Genomic DNA, 17,134 nt, shown 5'->3' with positions numbered 1-17,134 from the left:
TGATCGCGCGGCTCACTTCAGTTGCTGCTTGGAGCTGATAGCGGTCATTGTATGTGGCCGCTCTTGTCAGCTTCATGAAGCAGAGCTGAGAGCATCGTGGGACCTCAATGGATTACACCGGACATGGATGGTTTTTTTGGGCTTAGTAAAGTGGTGAACGAGGGTGTTTGTGTTTATTATTCCAAATAAAGGTTTTTGTGAATGTGTGTGTTTATTTACTTTTACTAACAGGTTAATCATGGAAGGTATCTCGGGGAGACGCCTGCCATGATTAACCTAGGACTTAGTGGCAGCTATGGGCTGCTGCCATTAACTCCTTATTACCTCGTTTGCCACCGCACCAGGACAATTCGGGATGAGTCGGGTAGAGCCCCGGAACTGTCGTATCTAATGCATGCGGCAATTCTGGGCGGCTGCTGGCTGATATTGTAGTAGTCGGCTCCCCATAACGTGGGGCTCACCATCCTGAGAATACCAGTCTTCGGCCGTGTGACTTTACCATGGCTGGTATCAAAATTGGGGGGGACCGCACGTCTTTTTTTTTTTTATTTATTTATTTTACTATACGATATAGACACGCCCACCGGCTGTGATTGGTTGCAATGAGACAGCTGTCACTCAGCGTGGGGGCGTGACAAACTGCAACCAATCATAGGTGCCGGTGGGCGGGGAAAGCAGGGAATACTAGATTGAATAATGAGCGGCCGGCATTTCCAAATAGTAAAAGCCGCCCTAGCTTTTTAACAGCTGTGCAGCGCTGTGCAGAGCTGTGCTGGTGATCGGGGATTGGTAAGTATGAGAGAGGGGGAGAGACCGACCGACCGAGGGAGATTGACTGACAACCACAGACAAGAAAGATTGACCGACATCGCTTCCACAAAACACAAAAAGCCGTATACGGACGGTACGGATAGAACACGTACATGCTACGTGTCACATACGCGCAGACACGGACCCATTGACTTTAGCGGGTCCGTGCCTGCGTGATGCCGGAGAAAAACGGACATGGAAAAACGACACAGACACACGTTCCGTGTGGTTTTACGTGTGTGTGCCTGTTACCATAGGGTAACATTGGTGTACGTGTCTCCATGCCGCCGGTACGTTCCAAAACGTACCAAACATGTACTGGCGGCACGGATGTGTGTTGGAGGCCTTACGTGTATAGCCATCTTGCTTTGAAGCAGTCCAAATGCTTCTCTTAGTTTCTACTTCCTAATTCCCTCCTGGTGTGGTTCTGTGCCCTGTCTTACTACGACCCCTCCCTTCTACTCACACCTGAGACATTCTCCATGCATTTAGAGATGTATAAATGTGACGGTGCAGGTCTGTTATGACCCTGGTCTGGTGTGATTTCATAAGTGGGATCTATTAAGTGGGACGTCAGAAATGGCCTAGAAGTGATCAGAAGGTGAGATTAAACTCTAACTGTGTTTGCCACTATCATTGTTTTTCTTTTTTCCCATTTCTAAACCTTACTCTCACCATGCTCACTTATGCCCTCACAGTCTTTGCTCCACTCCTCCTCACTCTCCTTCGATATCCCCAAACCCCAGCACTCCCCAAACAAATATTCATCTCCCCTTCCCTCCTGCCTTCTCATCTGTCCTCCTCTGCTGACCTGCTCCTAAACCTCGATCTCTCCTACTAACCCGCAGACCAGGCCGTCCATTCTCCTTCTGCCAGCTGCTCTCCCTTTCTCTACTTCTCCTCACTGATGGTGACATATCTCCATAATCCTGGCCCTCCAGAGATGATACACCCCTCTTTATCACCCCCTTAACACTCCGCACCTATAAAAACTACCACAACCTCTCCAATATAAAATCCATTCCCCTCTCACCCACTCCACCGCTCCCTTTCTCTGGAGCGCTCTGGAACGCCCGTTCTGTCTGTAATAAACTGCACGTCATTCACGATCTCTTTACCTCTAGCAATCTATCCTTCCTGGGCCTCACTGGAACATGGCTGACACCCTCCAACACTGCCTCCCCTGCTGCGCTGTGCTATGGCGGCTGACACCCTTCGACACTGCCTCCCCTGCTGCGCTGTGCTATGGTGGCTGACACCCTTCGACACTGCCTCCCCTGCTGCGCTGTGCTATGGTGGCTGACACCCTCAGACACTGCCTCCCCTGCTGCGCTGTGCTATGGCAGCTGACATTCTCCGACACTGCCTCCCCTGCTGCGCTGTGCTATGGCGGCTGACACCCTTCGACACTGCCTCCCCTGCTGCGCTGTGCTATGGCGGCTGACACCCTTCGACACTGCCTCCCCTGCTGTGCTGTGCTATGGTGGCTGACACCCTCAGACACTGCCTCCCCTGCTGCGCTGTGCTATGGCAGCTGACATTCTCCGACACTGCCTCCCCTGCTGCGCTGTGCTATGGTGGCTGACACCCTTCGACACTGCCTCCCCTGCTGTGCTGTGCTATGGCGGCTGACACCCTTCGACACTGCCTCCCCTGCTGCGCTATGCTATGGCGGCTGACACCCTTCGACACTGCCTCCCCTGCTGTGCTGTGCTATGGTGGCTGACACCCTTCGACACTGCCTCCCCTGCTGTGCTGTGCTATGGTGGCTGACACCCTCAGACACTGCCTCCCCTGCTGCGCTGTGCTATGGCAGCTGACACCCTCAGACACTGCCTCCCCTGCTGCGCTGTGCTATGGCAGCTGACATTCTCCGACACTGCCTCCCCTGCTGCGCTGTGCTATGGCGGCTGACACCCTCCGACACTTCCTCCCCTGCTGAACTGTGCTATGGCGGCTGACACCCTCAGACACTGCCTCCCCTGCTGCGCTGTGCTATGGTGGCTGACACCCTCAGACACTGCCTCCCCTGCTGCGCTGTGCTATGGCGGCTGACACCCTCCGACACTTCCTCCCCTGCTGAACTGTGCTATGGCGGCTGACACCCTCAGACACTGCCTCCCCTGCTGCGCTGTGCTATGGCAGCTGACACCCTCAGACACTGCCTCCCCTGCTGCGCTGTGCTATGGCAGCTGACATTCTCCGACACTGCCTCCCCTGCTGCACTGTGCTATGGCGGCTGACACCCTCAGACACTGCCTCCTCTGATGTGCTATGCTGCGGCGGCCTTCACTTCACCCACACTCCTTGCCCTGGCAATAAACATGATGGAGGAGTGGGCCTCCTTCTTTCTAACAACTGCAGATATAATAATAATAATTGTATTCATTTATATAGCGCTATTAATTCCACAGCGCTTTACATACATTGGCAACACTGTCCCCATTGGGGCTCACAATCTAGAGTCCCTATCTGTAGGTCTTTGGAGTGTGGGAGGAAACCGGAGAACCCGGAGGAAACCCACGCAAACACGGGGAGAACATACAAACTCCTTGCAGATGTTGTCCTTGGTGGGATTTGAACCCAGGACCCCAGCGCTGCAAGACTATATACAGTCAGGGCCAGAAATATTTGGACAGTGACACAAGTTTTGTTATTTTAGCTGTTTACAAAAACATGTTCAGAAATACAATTCTATATATAATATGGGCTGAAAGTGCACACTCCCAGCTGCAATATGAGAGTTTTCACATCCAAATTGGAGAAAGGGTTTAGGAATCATAGCTCTGTAATGCATAGCCTCCTCTTTTTCAAGGGACCAAAAGTAATTGGACAAGGGACTCTAAGGGCTGCAATTAACTCTGAAGGCGTCTCCCTCGTTAACCTGTAATCAATGAAGTAGTTAAAAGGTCTGGCGTTGATTACAGGTGTGTGGTTTTGCATTTGGAAGCTGTTGCTGTGACCAGACAACATGCGATCTAAGGAACTCTCAATTGAGGTGAAGCAGAACATCCTGAGGCTGAAAAAAAAGAAAAAATCCATCAGAGAGATAGCAGACATGCTTGGAGTAGCAAAATCAACAGTCGGGTACATTCTGAGAAAAAAGGAATTGACTGGTGAGCTTGGGAACTCAAAAAGGCCTGGGCGTCCACGGGTGACAACAGTGGTGGATGATCGCCGCATACTTTCTTTGGTGAAGAAGAACCCGTTCACAACATCAACTGAAGTCCAGAACACTCTCAGTGAAGTAGGTGTATCTGTCTATAAGTCACCAGTAAAGAGAAGACTCCATGAAAGTAAATACAAAGGGTTCACATCTAGATGCAAACCATTCATCAATTCCAAAAATAGACAGGCCAGAGTTACATTTGCTGGAAAACACCTCATGAAGCCAGCTCAGTTCTGGAAAAGTATTCTATGGACAGATGAGACAAAGATCAACCTGTACCAGAATGATGGGAAGAAAAAAGACTGGAGAAGAAAGGGAACGGCACATGATCCAAGGCACACCACACCCTCTGTAAAACATGGTGGAGGCAACGTGATGGCATGGGCATGCATGGCTTTCAATGGCACTGGGTCACTTGTGTTTATTGATGACATAACAGCAGACAAGAGTAGCCGGATGAATTCTGAAGTGTACCGGGATATACTTTCAGCCCAGATTCAGCCAAATGCCGCAAAGTTGATCGGACGGCGCTTCATAGTACAGATGGACAATGACCCCAAGCATACAGCCAAAGCTACCCAGGAGTTCATGAGTGCAAAAAAGTGGAACATTCTGCAATGGCCAAGTCAATCACCAGATCTTAACCCAATTGAGCATGCATTTCACTTGCTCAAATCCAGACTTAAGACGGAAAGACCCACAAACAAGCAAGACCTGAAGGCTGCGGCTGTAAAGGCCTGGCAAAGCATTAAGAAGGAGGAAACCCAGTGTTTGGTGATGTCCTTGGGTTACAGACTTAAGGCAGTGATTGCCTCCAAAGGATTCGCAACAAAATAATGAAAATAAAAATATTTTGTTTGGGTTTGGTTTATTTGTCCAATTACTTTTGACCTCCTAAAATGTGGAGTGTTTGTAAAGAAATGTGACAATTCCTACAATTTCTATCAGATATTTTTGTTCAAACCTTCAAATTAAACGTTACAATCTGCACTTGAATTCTGTTGTAGAGGTTTCATTTCAAATCCAATGTGGTGGCATGCAGAGCCCAACTCGCCAAAATTGTGTCACTGTCCAAAGATTTCTGGACCTAACTGTATATAACCCAATCCTCACCTCTACCCTCCCTTGTCCTGCCTTCCTTTGAAGGCCACTCTGTCCGCATCTATTCTCCCTCCAACCTCCAAGTGGCCGTCATATACAGACCCCCGGGCCCTACCACTGCCTTCCTTGACCAGTTCTCTGCCTGGCTTCTACACTTTCTCTCTGCTGACATTCCCACTATCATCATGGGTGACTTCAACATCCCCACTGACACCCGCCAGTCAGCAGCCTCCAAACTCCTGTCCCTCGCTTCGTCTTTTGGTCTATCTCAGTGGTTCACCTTTACCACCCATAAAGATGGACACACACTAGACCTTATCTTCACCCGTGTCTGCTCTCTATGTGACCTCACAACTTCCCCCCTCCCCCTATGTAACCACCATCTACTGACCTTTTCAGCCCTGTCCTCCTCACCTGCCCCCCCGGTCCAGCACCTAGCACGCCCCCGCAGAAACCTTGCACACCTCAACATGCACACCCTTTCTGACTCTATCTTACCACTGTCCTCCATATCGTCACACCACGACACAGACCGTGCCACCATTTTCTACAACGCCACTCTCACATCAGCTATTGATTCAGTCGCTCCCCTTGTGCATGGCAGAGTGAGACGAATCAATAGACAACCCTGGCACAACAGCCTCACTAAAAAACTACGGCAAGTGTCTAGGGCCGCAGAGCGGCGCTGGAAGAAAACGCACTCCCAGGAAGACTTCACCACATTCAAAAATGCAATTCACACATTTCGTTCAGCCCTCACCTCCGCTAAACAGGACTACTTCAGAACCCTCATGTGCTCTTTAACACACAACCCCAAACAGTTATCCAATACTTTTACCTCCCTCCTTCGCCCACCATTGCCCTCCAACCTCTCTCATCACTGCGGCAGACTTTGCCACGTATTTCAAAGAAAAAATTGACCAAACCAGGCAAATCTTTTCTGTTCAACCACCACAACCCCTTCATATACCAGACCACTGCCCCTCCCCCTCCCCCATAAACTTCCTTCCCATCATCACCGAAAGAGAGCTTTCATGTCTTCTCTAAAAAGCGCACCTCACCATCTGCACACTTGACCCCATGCCACCTCCTCCCCAACCTCACCACTATGCTTATTCCAGCCTTAACCCATCTCTTCAACCTATCTCTAACCTCTGGAACCTTCCCTTCTGCCTTTAAACACCAACAATCACACCTATCCTAAAGAAACCTTCCCTCGACCCAACCTCTACTAACAGCTATCACCTCATATCACTACTCCCATTCGCCTCAAAACTCCAGGAACAGCACGTCCATGGTGAACTTTCCTCCCACCTCTCCTCTAACTCTCACTTTGACACCCTACAGTCTGGCTTCCGTCCACATCATTCTACCGAAACTGCCCTGACTAAAATCACAAATGACTTACTGCCAAAGCTAACAAGCACTTCTCTATACTCCTACTTCTAGACCTGTCCTCAGTCTTCGATACTGTCGACCACTGCCTCCTATTACAGATCCTCTCTTCCCTTGGTGTCAGAGACCTCGCCCTCATCTCTTCATACCTTTCCAACCGCACTTTTAGTGTCTCCCACTGCCGCACAACCTCTTCATCATGCCCTCTCTCTGTTGGCGTCCCTCAAGGCTCTGTCCTGGTACCCTTACTTTTCTCCATCTATACATTTGGCCTGGGACAACTCAAAGTCCCATGGCTTCAAATACCACCTATATGCTGATTACACTCAGATTAACTCTCTGGTCCAGATGTCACATCTCTGCTGCCCAGAATCCCAGAGTGCCTGTCGGCCACATCCTCCTTCTTCTCCTCTCGCTTCCTAAAGCTTAATGTGGCCAAAACTGAACTGATCATCTTTTCTCTATCTCACCAACACACTCTGCATGATCTATTACAATAAATAACATCACACTCTCCCCAGTACCTAAAGTTTGGTGCCTCGGAGTGACCCTCGACTCTGCCTTGTCCTTCACACGACACATCCAATTCCTCACCACCTCCTGCCATCTTCAACTCAAAAATATTTCCAGAATCCGTCCTTTCCTCAACTCGCAATCTACAAAAATGCTAATGCATGCCCTCATAATCTCCTGCCTCGATTACTGTAACATCCTCCTTTGTGGCCTCCCTGCCAACACGCTCGCCCCTCTCCAGTCCATCCTTAAATCTGCTGCCTGACTGATCCACCTCTCTCCTCAATACCACCCCGCTTCTCCTCTCTGCAAGACCTTCCACTGGCTCCCAATCCTCCACCGTATCAAATTCAAACTACTAATGTTATGGACAAGATTTGAACTATTAGGAGTAAATATATGAGTTATATGAAGATATCCAAAAACTAGAATTTAAGGTAAGTGCTTGAACTCTATACCACACCTATATCTGTATTCAGACATAAAAGACTCATCAGTCTAGACTTTCATGTGACAAGTGAATCATGCTGACATAGCTTAATATAATGAGGAAGAAAGCACATTACTTTATTTATTACAGTTGACTCATGATTTGGAATGCAGACAGGGTTAAGGTAGATGCACAATTAGATTGCATCACTGTAAATTTATGGCCCGCCTTAACAGTGGCGCCCAACGTGGGGGCCTGAATATCCTGAATGTAGATGGCACAACCCATGTCCCTCCCTCCCAGGCCTCTTCAGGCGCCATTTTTGGCCAACACCTACTTCCTCTTTTAGCGGCTGCTTCTTATCGGAAATTATCTTTAGCGGCCGTTTTAACTCAGACACTACATAGTTCTCTTTTGACGCTATTTTAGTCTGGCCAACACCCAGTTCCCTTTTTCAGCCGCCATCTTAGGACCCAAAGTCACTGCTCTGTTTATTACTGATGCAGCAGAGGATGTAGAGGAGGGACATGGGGACCTAAAATACACACTACGTTTTTGGTCATATATGCAGTTATGCCCCATTGTGTTCCCACTAATGAACCTTAGCAGAGGACATTGCTGAGAGTCCTGTGGAAACCTTTTCCCTTCACTTTTGCATATTTGTTTTTGCTTTACCTAGTATACAATTTTTTAGACCATATAGACTGCTCACTATTAGTCCTGGTGGACAGTGAATATTTTTCTGCCTATGGCAGTTGATGCTTAGCCTAGTTTTGAGATATTTTCACTTGTATGTTATCCTGCCTGGTATCTTGCACAAGAGTTCCCTGATAGAGAGGGTGGAGGATCATGTGGTCCTAAGGGGACTTTGATCATCAAGAGTTGGCATATATTGGGGTTTTTGTTGGCAGCACCCAGTAATCCTTTGTGTCTTAGTTTGCAGGGTCTGACAGGAGATAGGGATACGCTGGAGGCTCGACCCTGACCACCATCAGGTCTACCGTCGGGATGAGGGAGAGTGCAGGGTCCCCAGTTACAGGGTCAGTACAGGAGAGGTAGAGTAGGTACACTCCACTGCTATTTCTAGTTGTGTGTATATGTAGTCAGGGGGGTGCTGCTTGCTAGTTACCAAACACTCTTGTGCCCTTTTCTTTTTCCCCGGGGTTTTAGGGGATCTTAGTTTTTAGAATTTCAGTGTTCTCCTGACCTCAAGTTACACCCATTGCTCTTTCTTACAAACCTGAGTATAGTGCTTTATATCAGGTCTCCGAGAGCCCATATGCAAACTATAGCTGGTAACTCCTGATTACAGAAGTGAAGGACCAAGACACCCTCCTTCAAGTGGCAAGACATATGGAGATGAATCTAGCAGCTTACAAGATCACCCCACATACAGATGTGCTGCATTCACAGCCACCTGAAGAGTATCATCACATCATCTCCAGCCCAGAAGTCATTCTACCTGTTTGCCATGGAGTAAGACAGCAGCACTTTGAATACTACTCAGCCAGATTGAACACCTACCTAAAGCACCATTTGAAGATCACTGCTCCCTGACAAAAGTCACCATCTCCCGGTGTGCGGTCCTTGATCCTGCTAAACTTCTCCCTCTTCCAAGGGGGGAGTGTCCCACCTCTGACACCTTGGTGGAAGAGGTAGTCGAATCTGGCATAGCTGAGGCAGGAAACTCTGGATTCGATACAGTGACGGATACACCTTTGGACCCTGACTTAACCCCTTTGCGGATGGATAAAGATGTGCATCAAGAAGACGGTTCCACACGGGTATGGTGGTGGTAGCAGAAGACGCTGTGCCGATAGAGCAGTTGCTACCCGCATCCCTGTCTGCAAAAGAAGCAGAGGTATGTGCTCTCACTGAAGCCTGCAAGATGGCAGCCAACATCTACTCTGTATGGAAGACAAGAGACTTGATCACCGCCAATGGAACTGTACGCCGCCATGAGACCATAGAAGAACTGATGGAAGCTTTGCTATTGCCAGACAGAGTCGCGGTGAGCAGGGTTGAGGCCTACATTGGAGGAGTCAAGGGAAGCAGTAAGAAGTGCCCTCACTGACAGAACATCCAAAGAAGCCTCGAGACCACTTACCACAGAAACAGTCAGTCAATCTGTCCTTTTAAAATTACCCTGACGTGAAAAAGAAAGGAAAGATGGAAAGTCTTGAGAAAACATTGTCCTGACCCTACAAGAGCAAGTCTCAGAAGAAGAGGACTGAGATAGGGTGCAGCGGTGGGCTCCCGGAGACCATAGAAAGTGGCTAGTGACCTGCTTTTACTGCCAGCCAAAGAGATATGGCAGGCCTTAGACACAGAACTGAAGCTACACACTCTATACCAGCCACAGCATAGAGGGAAGGTTGGGAGGATGGGGCAGTGTAGAAGGCAAGGGCATGAGAGTCTTCTCCTTGCATTGTTCAGTGTCAGACACACCCCAGCAGGAGCCCACAAGTTGAGCCCCTATGAGATCCTGTTTGGTAGCGCCCCCAGATTAGGGTTATATTTTCCTCTACTCTGACTAAACTCGTTGTTTGTTTAACTAAACATTTGCCTAATATACGTTCTTGAGTTTTCTCCTCCAGATTCCAACCGGATTCAACCAGATCTAGATCTCTTTTTCTCTCTCTCAATCTTTCTTTCTTTCTTTCTTCCTCTGTTCTTAATCTTTCTCTCTTCCTCTCTTCTCACTCTGCTCAATCTTTCTCTCTCTTCCTCTTCCTCTCTTCTCACTCTGCTCAATCTTTCTCTCTCTTCCTCTCTTCTCACTCTGCTCAATCTTTCTCTCTCCCTCTTTTTCTCTCTCTTCTCAATCTTTATCTCTCTCTTCCTCTCTTCTCTTTCCCTTTTTCTCTCTTCCTCTCTTCTCAGTCTCTCTTCCTCTCTTCTCTTTCCCTTTTTCTCTCTTCCTCTCTTCTCAGTCTCTCTCTCTTCTCTTGCCTTTTTCTCTCTTTCTTTGTCTCTCTCTATCTTGAGCTATATGAGCTGACTAGAGGACTACCGCCACGTTCCCCCTTCATGAATAACGTGTGCCATAGCCATGAGGACAGTCTAGAGCAGTGTTTCTCAACTCCAGTCCTCAAGACCCACCAACAGTTCATGTTTTTAGGTTTTCCTCAATGTTAGACAGGGAATAATTCCATCACCTGTGTAATGTTAAGGAAATCCTGAAAACCTGATTGAGGAAAACCTGAAAACATGATCTGTTGGTGGGTCTTGAGGACTGGAGTTGAGAAACACTGGTCTAGAGAATACGGTCAGGATCTGACTTCCTATGCATAGTCTGTTGGGTGGGGAGATGCATCCACAAGGGATGGGTTATCTCGTATGCTAGTGAGGTGACCATCGGCATTAGGACAGATCGATAGACTTGGGAAAAGTAAGGAAAGACTTTTGGCTATCTCCAAAGGGGGAATGTTATGGACAAGATTATGAACTATTAGGAGTATATATATGAGTTATATGAAGATATCCAAAAACCAGGATTTAAGATAAGTGCTTGAACTCTGTACCACACCTATATCTGCATTCAGACATAAAAGACTCATCAGTCTGGACTTTCATGTGACAAGTGAATCATGCTGACATAGCTTAATATAATGAGGAAGCAAGCACATTACAGTTTACTGTATATTACAGAATAAGCTAATTTACTTTGTCCAATAGGAGACGTGTTACGTGTTCTTGGCTCCTAGCCAACTGATTCCATTTTAAATGTTTGTCCACTTCCGTATTAAACTAGTCATATTTTCTATGCAGATCCGTGTACGTCTCTGGTGTGTATGAAAGAATAGTATGCATGCTACCACAATTGACTCATGATTTGGATGCAGACAGGGTTAAGGTAGATGCACAATTAGATTGCATCACTGTAAATTTATGGCCCACCTTATCACTAACACTGATCTACAAAGCCATCCATAACCTGTCTCCACCCTGTATCTCTGAACTAATGTCCCGCTACACTCCAAAACGTAATCTCCGTTCCTCCAAAGATCTCCTTCTCTCCTCTCATTCCCTCCTCACGCAACCGCCTCCAAGACTTCTCCAGAGCATCCCCAGTCTTCTTGAATTCGCTGCCTCAACACATCAGACTATTTGCTACATTTGCAAGCTTCAAATGGAACCTGAAAACTCATCTGTTCACAAATGCCTATAATCTATAATGACCTAACTGCTTCACCACCGAGCGGAGCTGCCGCCCGACCACCGTGCGGAGCTGCCGCCCGACCACCGTGCGGAGCTGCCGCCCGACCACCGTACGGAGCTGCCGCCCGACCACCGTGCGGAGCTGCCGCCCGACCGAGCGGAGCTGCCGCCCGATCACCGTGCGGAGCTGCCGCCCGACCACCGTGCGGAGCTGCCGCCCGACCACCGTGCGGAGCTACAGCCCGACCACCGTGCGGAGCTGCCGCCCGACCACCGTGCGGAGCTGCCGCCCGACCACCGTGCGGAGCTGCCGCCCGACCACCGTGCGGAGCTGCCGCCCGACCACCGTGCGGAGCTGCCGCCCGACCACCGTGCGGAGCTGCCGCCCGACCACCGTGCGGAGCTGCCGCCCGACCACCGTGCGGAGCTGCCGCCTGACCTCCGTGCCGACCTGCCGCCCGACCTCCGTGCAGACCTGCCGCCCGACCAACGTGCGAAGCTGCCGCCCAATCACCATGCGGAGCTGCCGCCCGACCACCGTGCGGAGCTACAGCCCGACCACCGTGCGGAGCTGCCGCCCGACCACCGTGCGAGGCTGCCCCCTCACCACCATAATAATAATACTAATAATACCTGGTGCTATAGTACCTCTGTGATTTCCTCTATATTCCCCGCCTCCTATACCTGGCACTATAGTACCTCTATCCTCTATATATTCCCCCTATACCTGGTGCTATAGTACCTCTATCCTCTCCCTATACCTGGTGCTATAGTACCTCTATCCTTTGTATATTCTCCTATAGTACCTCTATCCTTTCCTCTATACCCCCGCCTCCTATACCCAGTGCTATAGTACCTCTGTACCTGGCGCCCCCTGCAGGTGGGTGCACATAGACCTCCTCTGTGTGGACATATTACCTGGAGCTGCATGACGACATAGTTGAACTTCTCGTTTCGGCCGCAGCCTATGAACCTGCAGACGTGGTCCTTCCCTGTGGAGACAGAAGCAGAGGGTCAAGGAAACTTGGTGAAGGATCAGCCATTCTCAGCTGCTTCTGGGTCTTTCGTTTTGCTCTAGTGAATTCACTATAGACTCAGCAGCGCCCACAAAAAAAATCACAATTTCCACTTTTTTCCTCATGTCCTGTCCAGGTCAGAAGTCCAGCAGCTGGAGCCACGTCCGACCATTGCTGAAACCCTGCGTGGTTCTGTGCTCTCCAAGTGCGAGTCTCCCGAGTCTCTATTTCTCAGTTTTATCCCTGATATCACACATGCGGGGCCTTGATTCTTATTCTCTCAGTTTTATCCCTGATATCACACATGCGGGGCCTTGATTCTTATTCTCTCAGTTTTATCCCTGATATCACACATGCGGGGTCTTGATTCTTATTCTCTCAGTTTTATCCCTGATATCACACATGCGGGGTCTTGATTCTTATTCTCTCAGTTTTATCCCCTGATATCACACATGCGGGGTCTTGATTCTTATTCTCTCAGTTTTATCCCCCTGATATCACACATGCGGGGTCTTGATTCTTATTCTCTCAGTTTTATCCCCCTGATATCACACATGCGGGGCCTTGATTCTTATTCTCTCAGTTTTATCCCTGATATCACACATGCGGGGTCTTGATTCTTATTCTCTCAGTTTTATCCCCTGATATCACACATGCGAGGTCTTGATTCTTATTCTCTCAGTTTTATCCCTGATATCACACATGCGGGGTCTTGATTCTTATTCTCTCAGTTTTATCCCTGATATCACACATGCGGGGTCTTGATTCTTATTCTCTCAGTTTTATCCCTGATATCACACATGCGGGGTCTTGATTCTTATTCTCTCAGTTTTATCCCTGATATCACACATGCGGGGTCTTGATTCTTATTCTCTCAGTTTTATCCCCTGATATCACACATGCGGGGTCTTGATTCTTATTCTCTCAGTTTTATCCCTGATATCACACATGCGGGGCCTTGATTCTTATTCTCTCAGTTTTATCCCTGATATCACACATGCGGGGCCTTGATTCTTATTCTCTCAGTTTTATCCCTGATATCACACATGCGGGGTCTTGATTCTTATTCTCTCAGTTTTATCCCCTGATATCACACATGCGGGGTCTTGATTCTTATTCTCTCAGTTTTATTCCTGATATCACACATGCGGGGCCTTGATTCTTATTCTCTCAGTTTTATCCCCTGATATCACACATGCGGGGTCTTGATTCTTATTCTCTCAGTTTTATCCCTGATATCACACATGCGGGGTCTTGATTCTTATTCTCTCAGTTTTATCCCTGATATCACACATGCGGGGTCTTGATTCTTATTCTCTCAGTTTTATCCCCCTGATATCACACATGCGGGGTCTTGATTCTTATTCTCTCAGTTTTATCCCCCTGATATCACACATGCGGGGCCTTGATTCTTATTCTCTCAGTTTTATCCCTGATATCACACATGCGGGGTCTTGATTCTTATTCTCTCAGTTTTATCCCCTGATATCACACATGCGGGGTCTTGATTCTTATTCTCTCAGTTTTATCCCTGATATCACACATGCGGGGCCTTGATTCTTATTCTCTCAGTTTTATCCCTGATATCACACATGCGGGGTCTTGATTCTTATTCTCTCAGTTTTACCTCCTGATATCACACATGCGGGGTCTTGATTCTTATTCTCTCAGTTTTATCCCTGATATCACACATGCGGGGTCTTGATTCTTATTCTCTCAGTTTTATCCCCCTGATATCACACATGCGGGGCCTTGATTCTTATTCTCTCAGTTTTATCCCTGATATCACACATGCGGGGTCTTGATTCTTATTCTCTCAGTTTTATCCCTGATATCACACATGCGGGGCCTTGATTCTTATTCTCTCAGTTTTATCCCTGATATCACACATGCGGGGCCTTGATTCTTATTCTCTCAGTTTTATCCCTGATATCACACATGCGGGGCCTTGATTCTTATTCTCTCAGTTTTATCCCTGATATCACACATGCGAGGTCTTGATTCTTATTCTCTCAGTTTTATCCCTGATATCACACATGCGGGGTCTTGATTCTTATTCTCTCAGTTTTATCCCTGATATCACACATGCGGGGTCTTGATTCTTATTCTCTCAGTTTTATCCCTGATATCACACATGCGGGGTCTTGATTCTTATTCTCTCAGTTTTATCCCTGATATCACACATGCGGGGTCTTGATTCTTATTCTCTCAGTTTTATCCCCTGATATCACACATGCGGGGTCTTGATTCTTATTCTCTCAGTTTTATCCCTGATATCACACATGCGGGGCCTTGATTCTTATTCTCTCAGTTTTATCCCTGATATCACACATGCGGGGCCTTGATTCTTATTCTCTCAGTTTTATCCCTGATATCACACATGCGGGGTCTTGATTCTTATTCTCTCAGTTTTATCCCCTGATATCACACATGCGGGGTCTTGATTCTTATTCTCTCAGTTTTATTCCTGATATCACACATGCGGGGCCTTGATTCTTATTCTCTCAGTTTTATCCCCTGATATCACACATGCGGGGTCTTGATTCTTATTCTCTCAGTTTTATCCCTGATATCACACATGCGGGGTCTTGATTCTTATTCTCTCAGTTTTATCCCTGATATCACACATGCGGGGTCTTGATTCTTATTCTCTCAGTTTTATCCCCCTGATATCACACATGCGGGGTCTTGATTCTTATTCTCTCAGTTTTATCCCCCTGATATCACACATGCGGGGCCTTGATTCTTATTCTCTCAGTTTTATCCCTGATATCACACATGCGGGGTCTTGATTCTTATTCTCTCAGTTTTATCCCCTGATATCACACATGCGGGGTCTTGATTCTTATTCTCTCAGTTTTATCCCTGATATCACACATGCGGGGCCTTGATTCTTATTCTCTCAGTTTTATCCCTGATATCACACATGCGGGGTCTTGATTCTTATTCTCTCAGTTTTACCTCCTGATATCACACATGCGGGGTCTTGATTCTTATTCTCTCAGTTTTATCCCTGATATCACACATGCGGGGTCTTGATTCTTATTCTCTCAGTTTTATCCCCCTGATATCACACATGCGGGGCCTTGATTCTTATTCTCTCAGTTTTATCCCTGATATCACACATGCGGGGTCTTGATTCTTATTCTCTCAGTTTTATCCCTGATATCACACATGCGGGGCCTTGATTCTTATTCTCTCAGTTTTATCCCTGATATCACACATGCGGGGCCTTGATTCTTATTCTCTCAGTTTTATCCCTGATATCACACATGCGGGGCCTTGATTCTTATTCTCTCAGTTTTATCCCTGATATCACACATGCGAGGTCTTGATTCTTATTCTCTCAGTTTTATCCCCTGATATCACACATGCGGGGTCTTGATTCTTATTCTCTCAGTTTTATCCCTGATATCACACATGCGGGGCCTTGATTCTTATTCTCTCAGTTTTATCCCTGATATCACACATGCGGGGTCTTGATTCTTATTCTCTCAGTTTTATCCCCTGATATCACACATGCGGGGTCTTGATTCTTATTCTCTCAGTTTTATTCCTGATATCACACATGCGGGGTCTTGATTCTTATTCTCTCAGTTTTATCCCCTGATATCACACATGCGGGGCCTTGATTCTTATTCTCTCAGTTTTATCCCTGATATCACACATGCGGGGCCTTGATTCTTATTCTCTCAGTTTTATCCCCTGATATCACACATGCGGGGCCTTGATTCTTATTCTCTCAGTTTTATCCCCTGATATCACACATGCGGGGTCTTGATTCTTATTCTCTCAGTTTTATCCCCTGATATCACACATGCGGGGTCTTGATTCTTATTCTCTCAGTTTTATCCCCTGATATCACACATGCGGGGCCTTGATTCTTATTCTCTCAGTTTTATCCCCTGATATCACACATGCGGGGTCTTGATTCTTATTCTCTCAGTTTTATCCCTGATATCACACATGCGGGGTCTTGATTCTTATTCTCTCAGTTTTATCCCTGATATCACACATGCGGGGCCTTGATTCTTATTCTCTCAGTTTTATCCCCTGATATCACACATGCGGGGACTTGATTCTTATTCTCTCAGTTTTATCCCCTGATATCACACATGCGGGGTCTTGATTCTTATTCTCTCAGTTTTATCCCCTGATATCACACATGCGGGGCCTTGATTCTTATTCTCTCAGTTTTATCCCTGATATCACACATGCGGGGCCTTGATTCTTATTCTCTCAGTTTTATCCCCTGATATCACACATGCGGGGTCTTGATTCTTATTCTCTCAGTTTTATCCCCTGATATCACACATGCGGGGCCTTGATTCTTATTCTCTCAGTTTTATCCCCTGATATCACACATGCGGGGCCTTGATTCTTATTCTCTCGGTTTTATGCCTGATATCACACATGCGGGGCCTTGATTCTTATTCTCTCGGTTTTATCCCCTGATATCACACATGCGGGGCCTTGATTCTTATTCTCTCGGTTTTATGCCTGATATCACACATGCGAGGTCTTGATTCTTATTCTCTC

At 47.4% G+C, this 17,134-nt stretch overlaps 1 protein-coding gene across 3 annotated transcripts in view; it reads right to left on the bottom strand.

The window, feature by feature from the left end:
- The window catches only part of TTBK1 (tau tubulin kinase 1), a 250,497-nt gene that overhangs the window by 93,996 nt on the left and 139,367 nt on the right, over positions 1–17,134 (bottom strand). For all 3 annotated transcript variants that reach the window (XM_075338944.1, XM_075338943.1, XM_075338945.1), the window contains one exon: positions 12,498–12,571. In XM_075338944.1, coding sequence (XP_075195059.1) covers positions 12,498–12,571 — 74 coding nt within the window. The remainder of the gene's footprint in view (positions 1–12,497; positions 12,572–17,134) is intronic.

The sequence above is a fragment of the Anomaloglossus baeobatrachus genome, chromosome 3 (genome assembly GCF_048569485.1).
Source record: "Anomaloglossus baeobatrachus isolate aAnoBae1 chromosome 3, aAnoBae1.hap1, whole genome shotgun sequence".
Lineage (NCBI taxonomy): Eukaryota > Metazoa > Chordata > Amphibia > Anura > Aromobatidae > Anomaloglossus > Anomaloglossus baeobatrachus.
The sequence above is the reverse complement of the archived record's forward strand: the minus strand, read 5'-3'. Positions and strand labels throughout refer to the sequence as shown.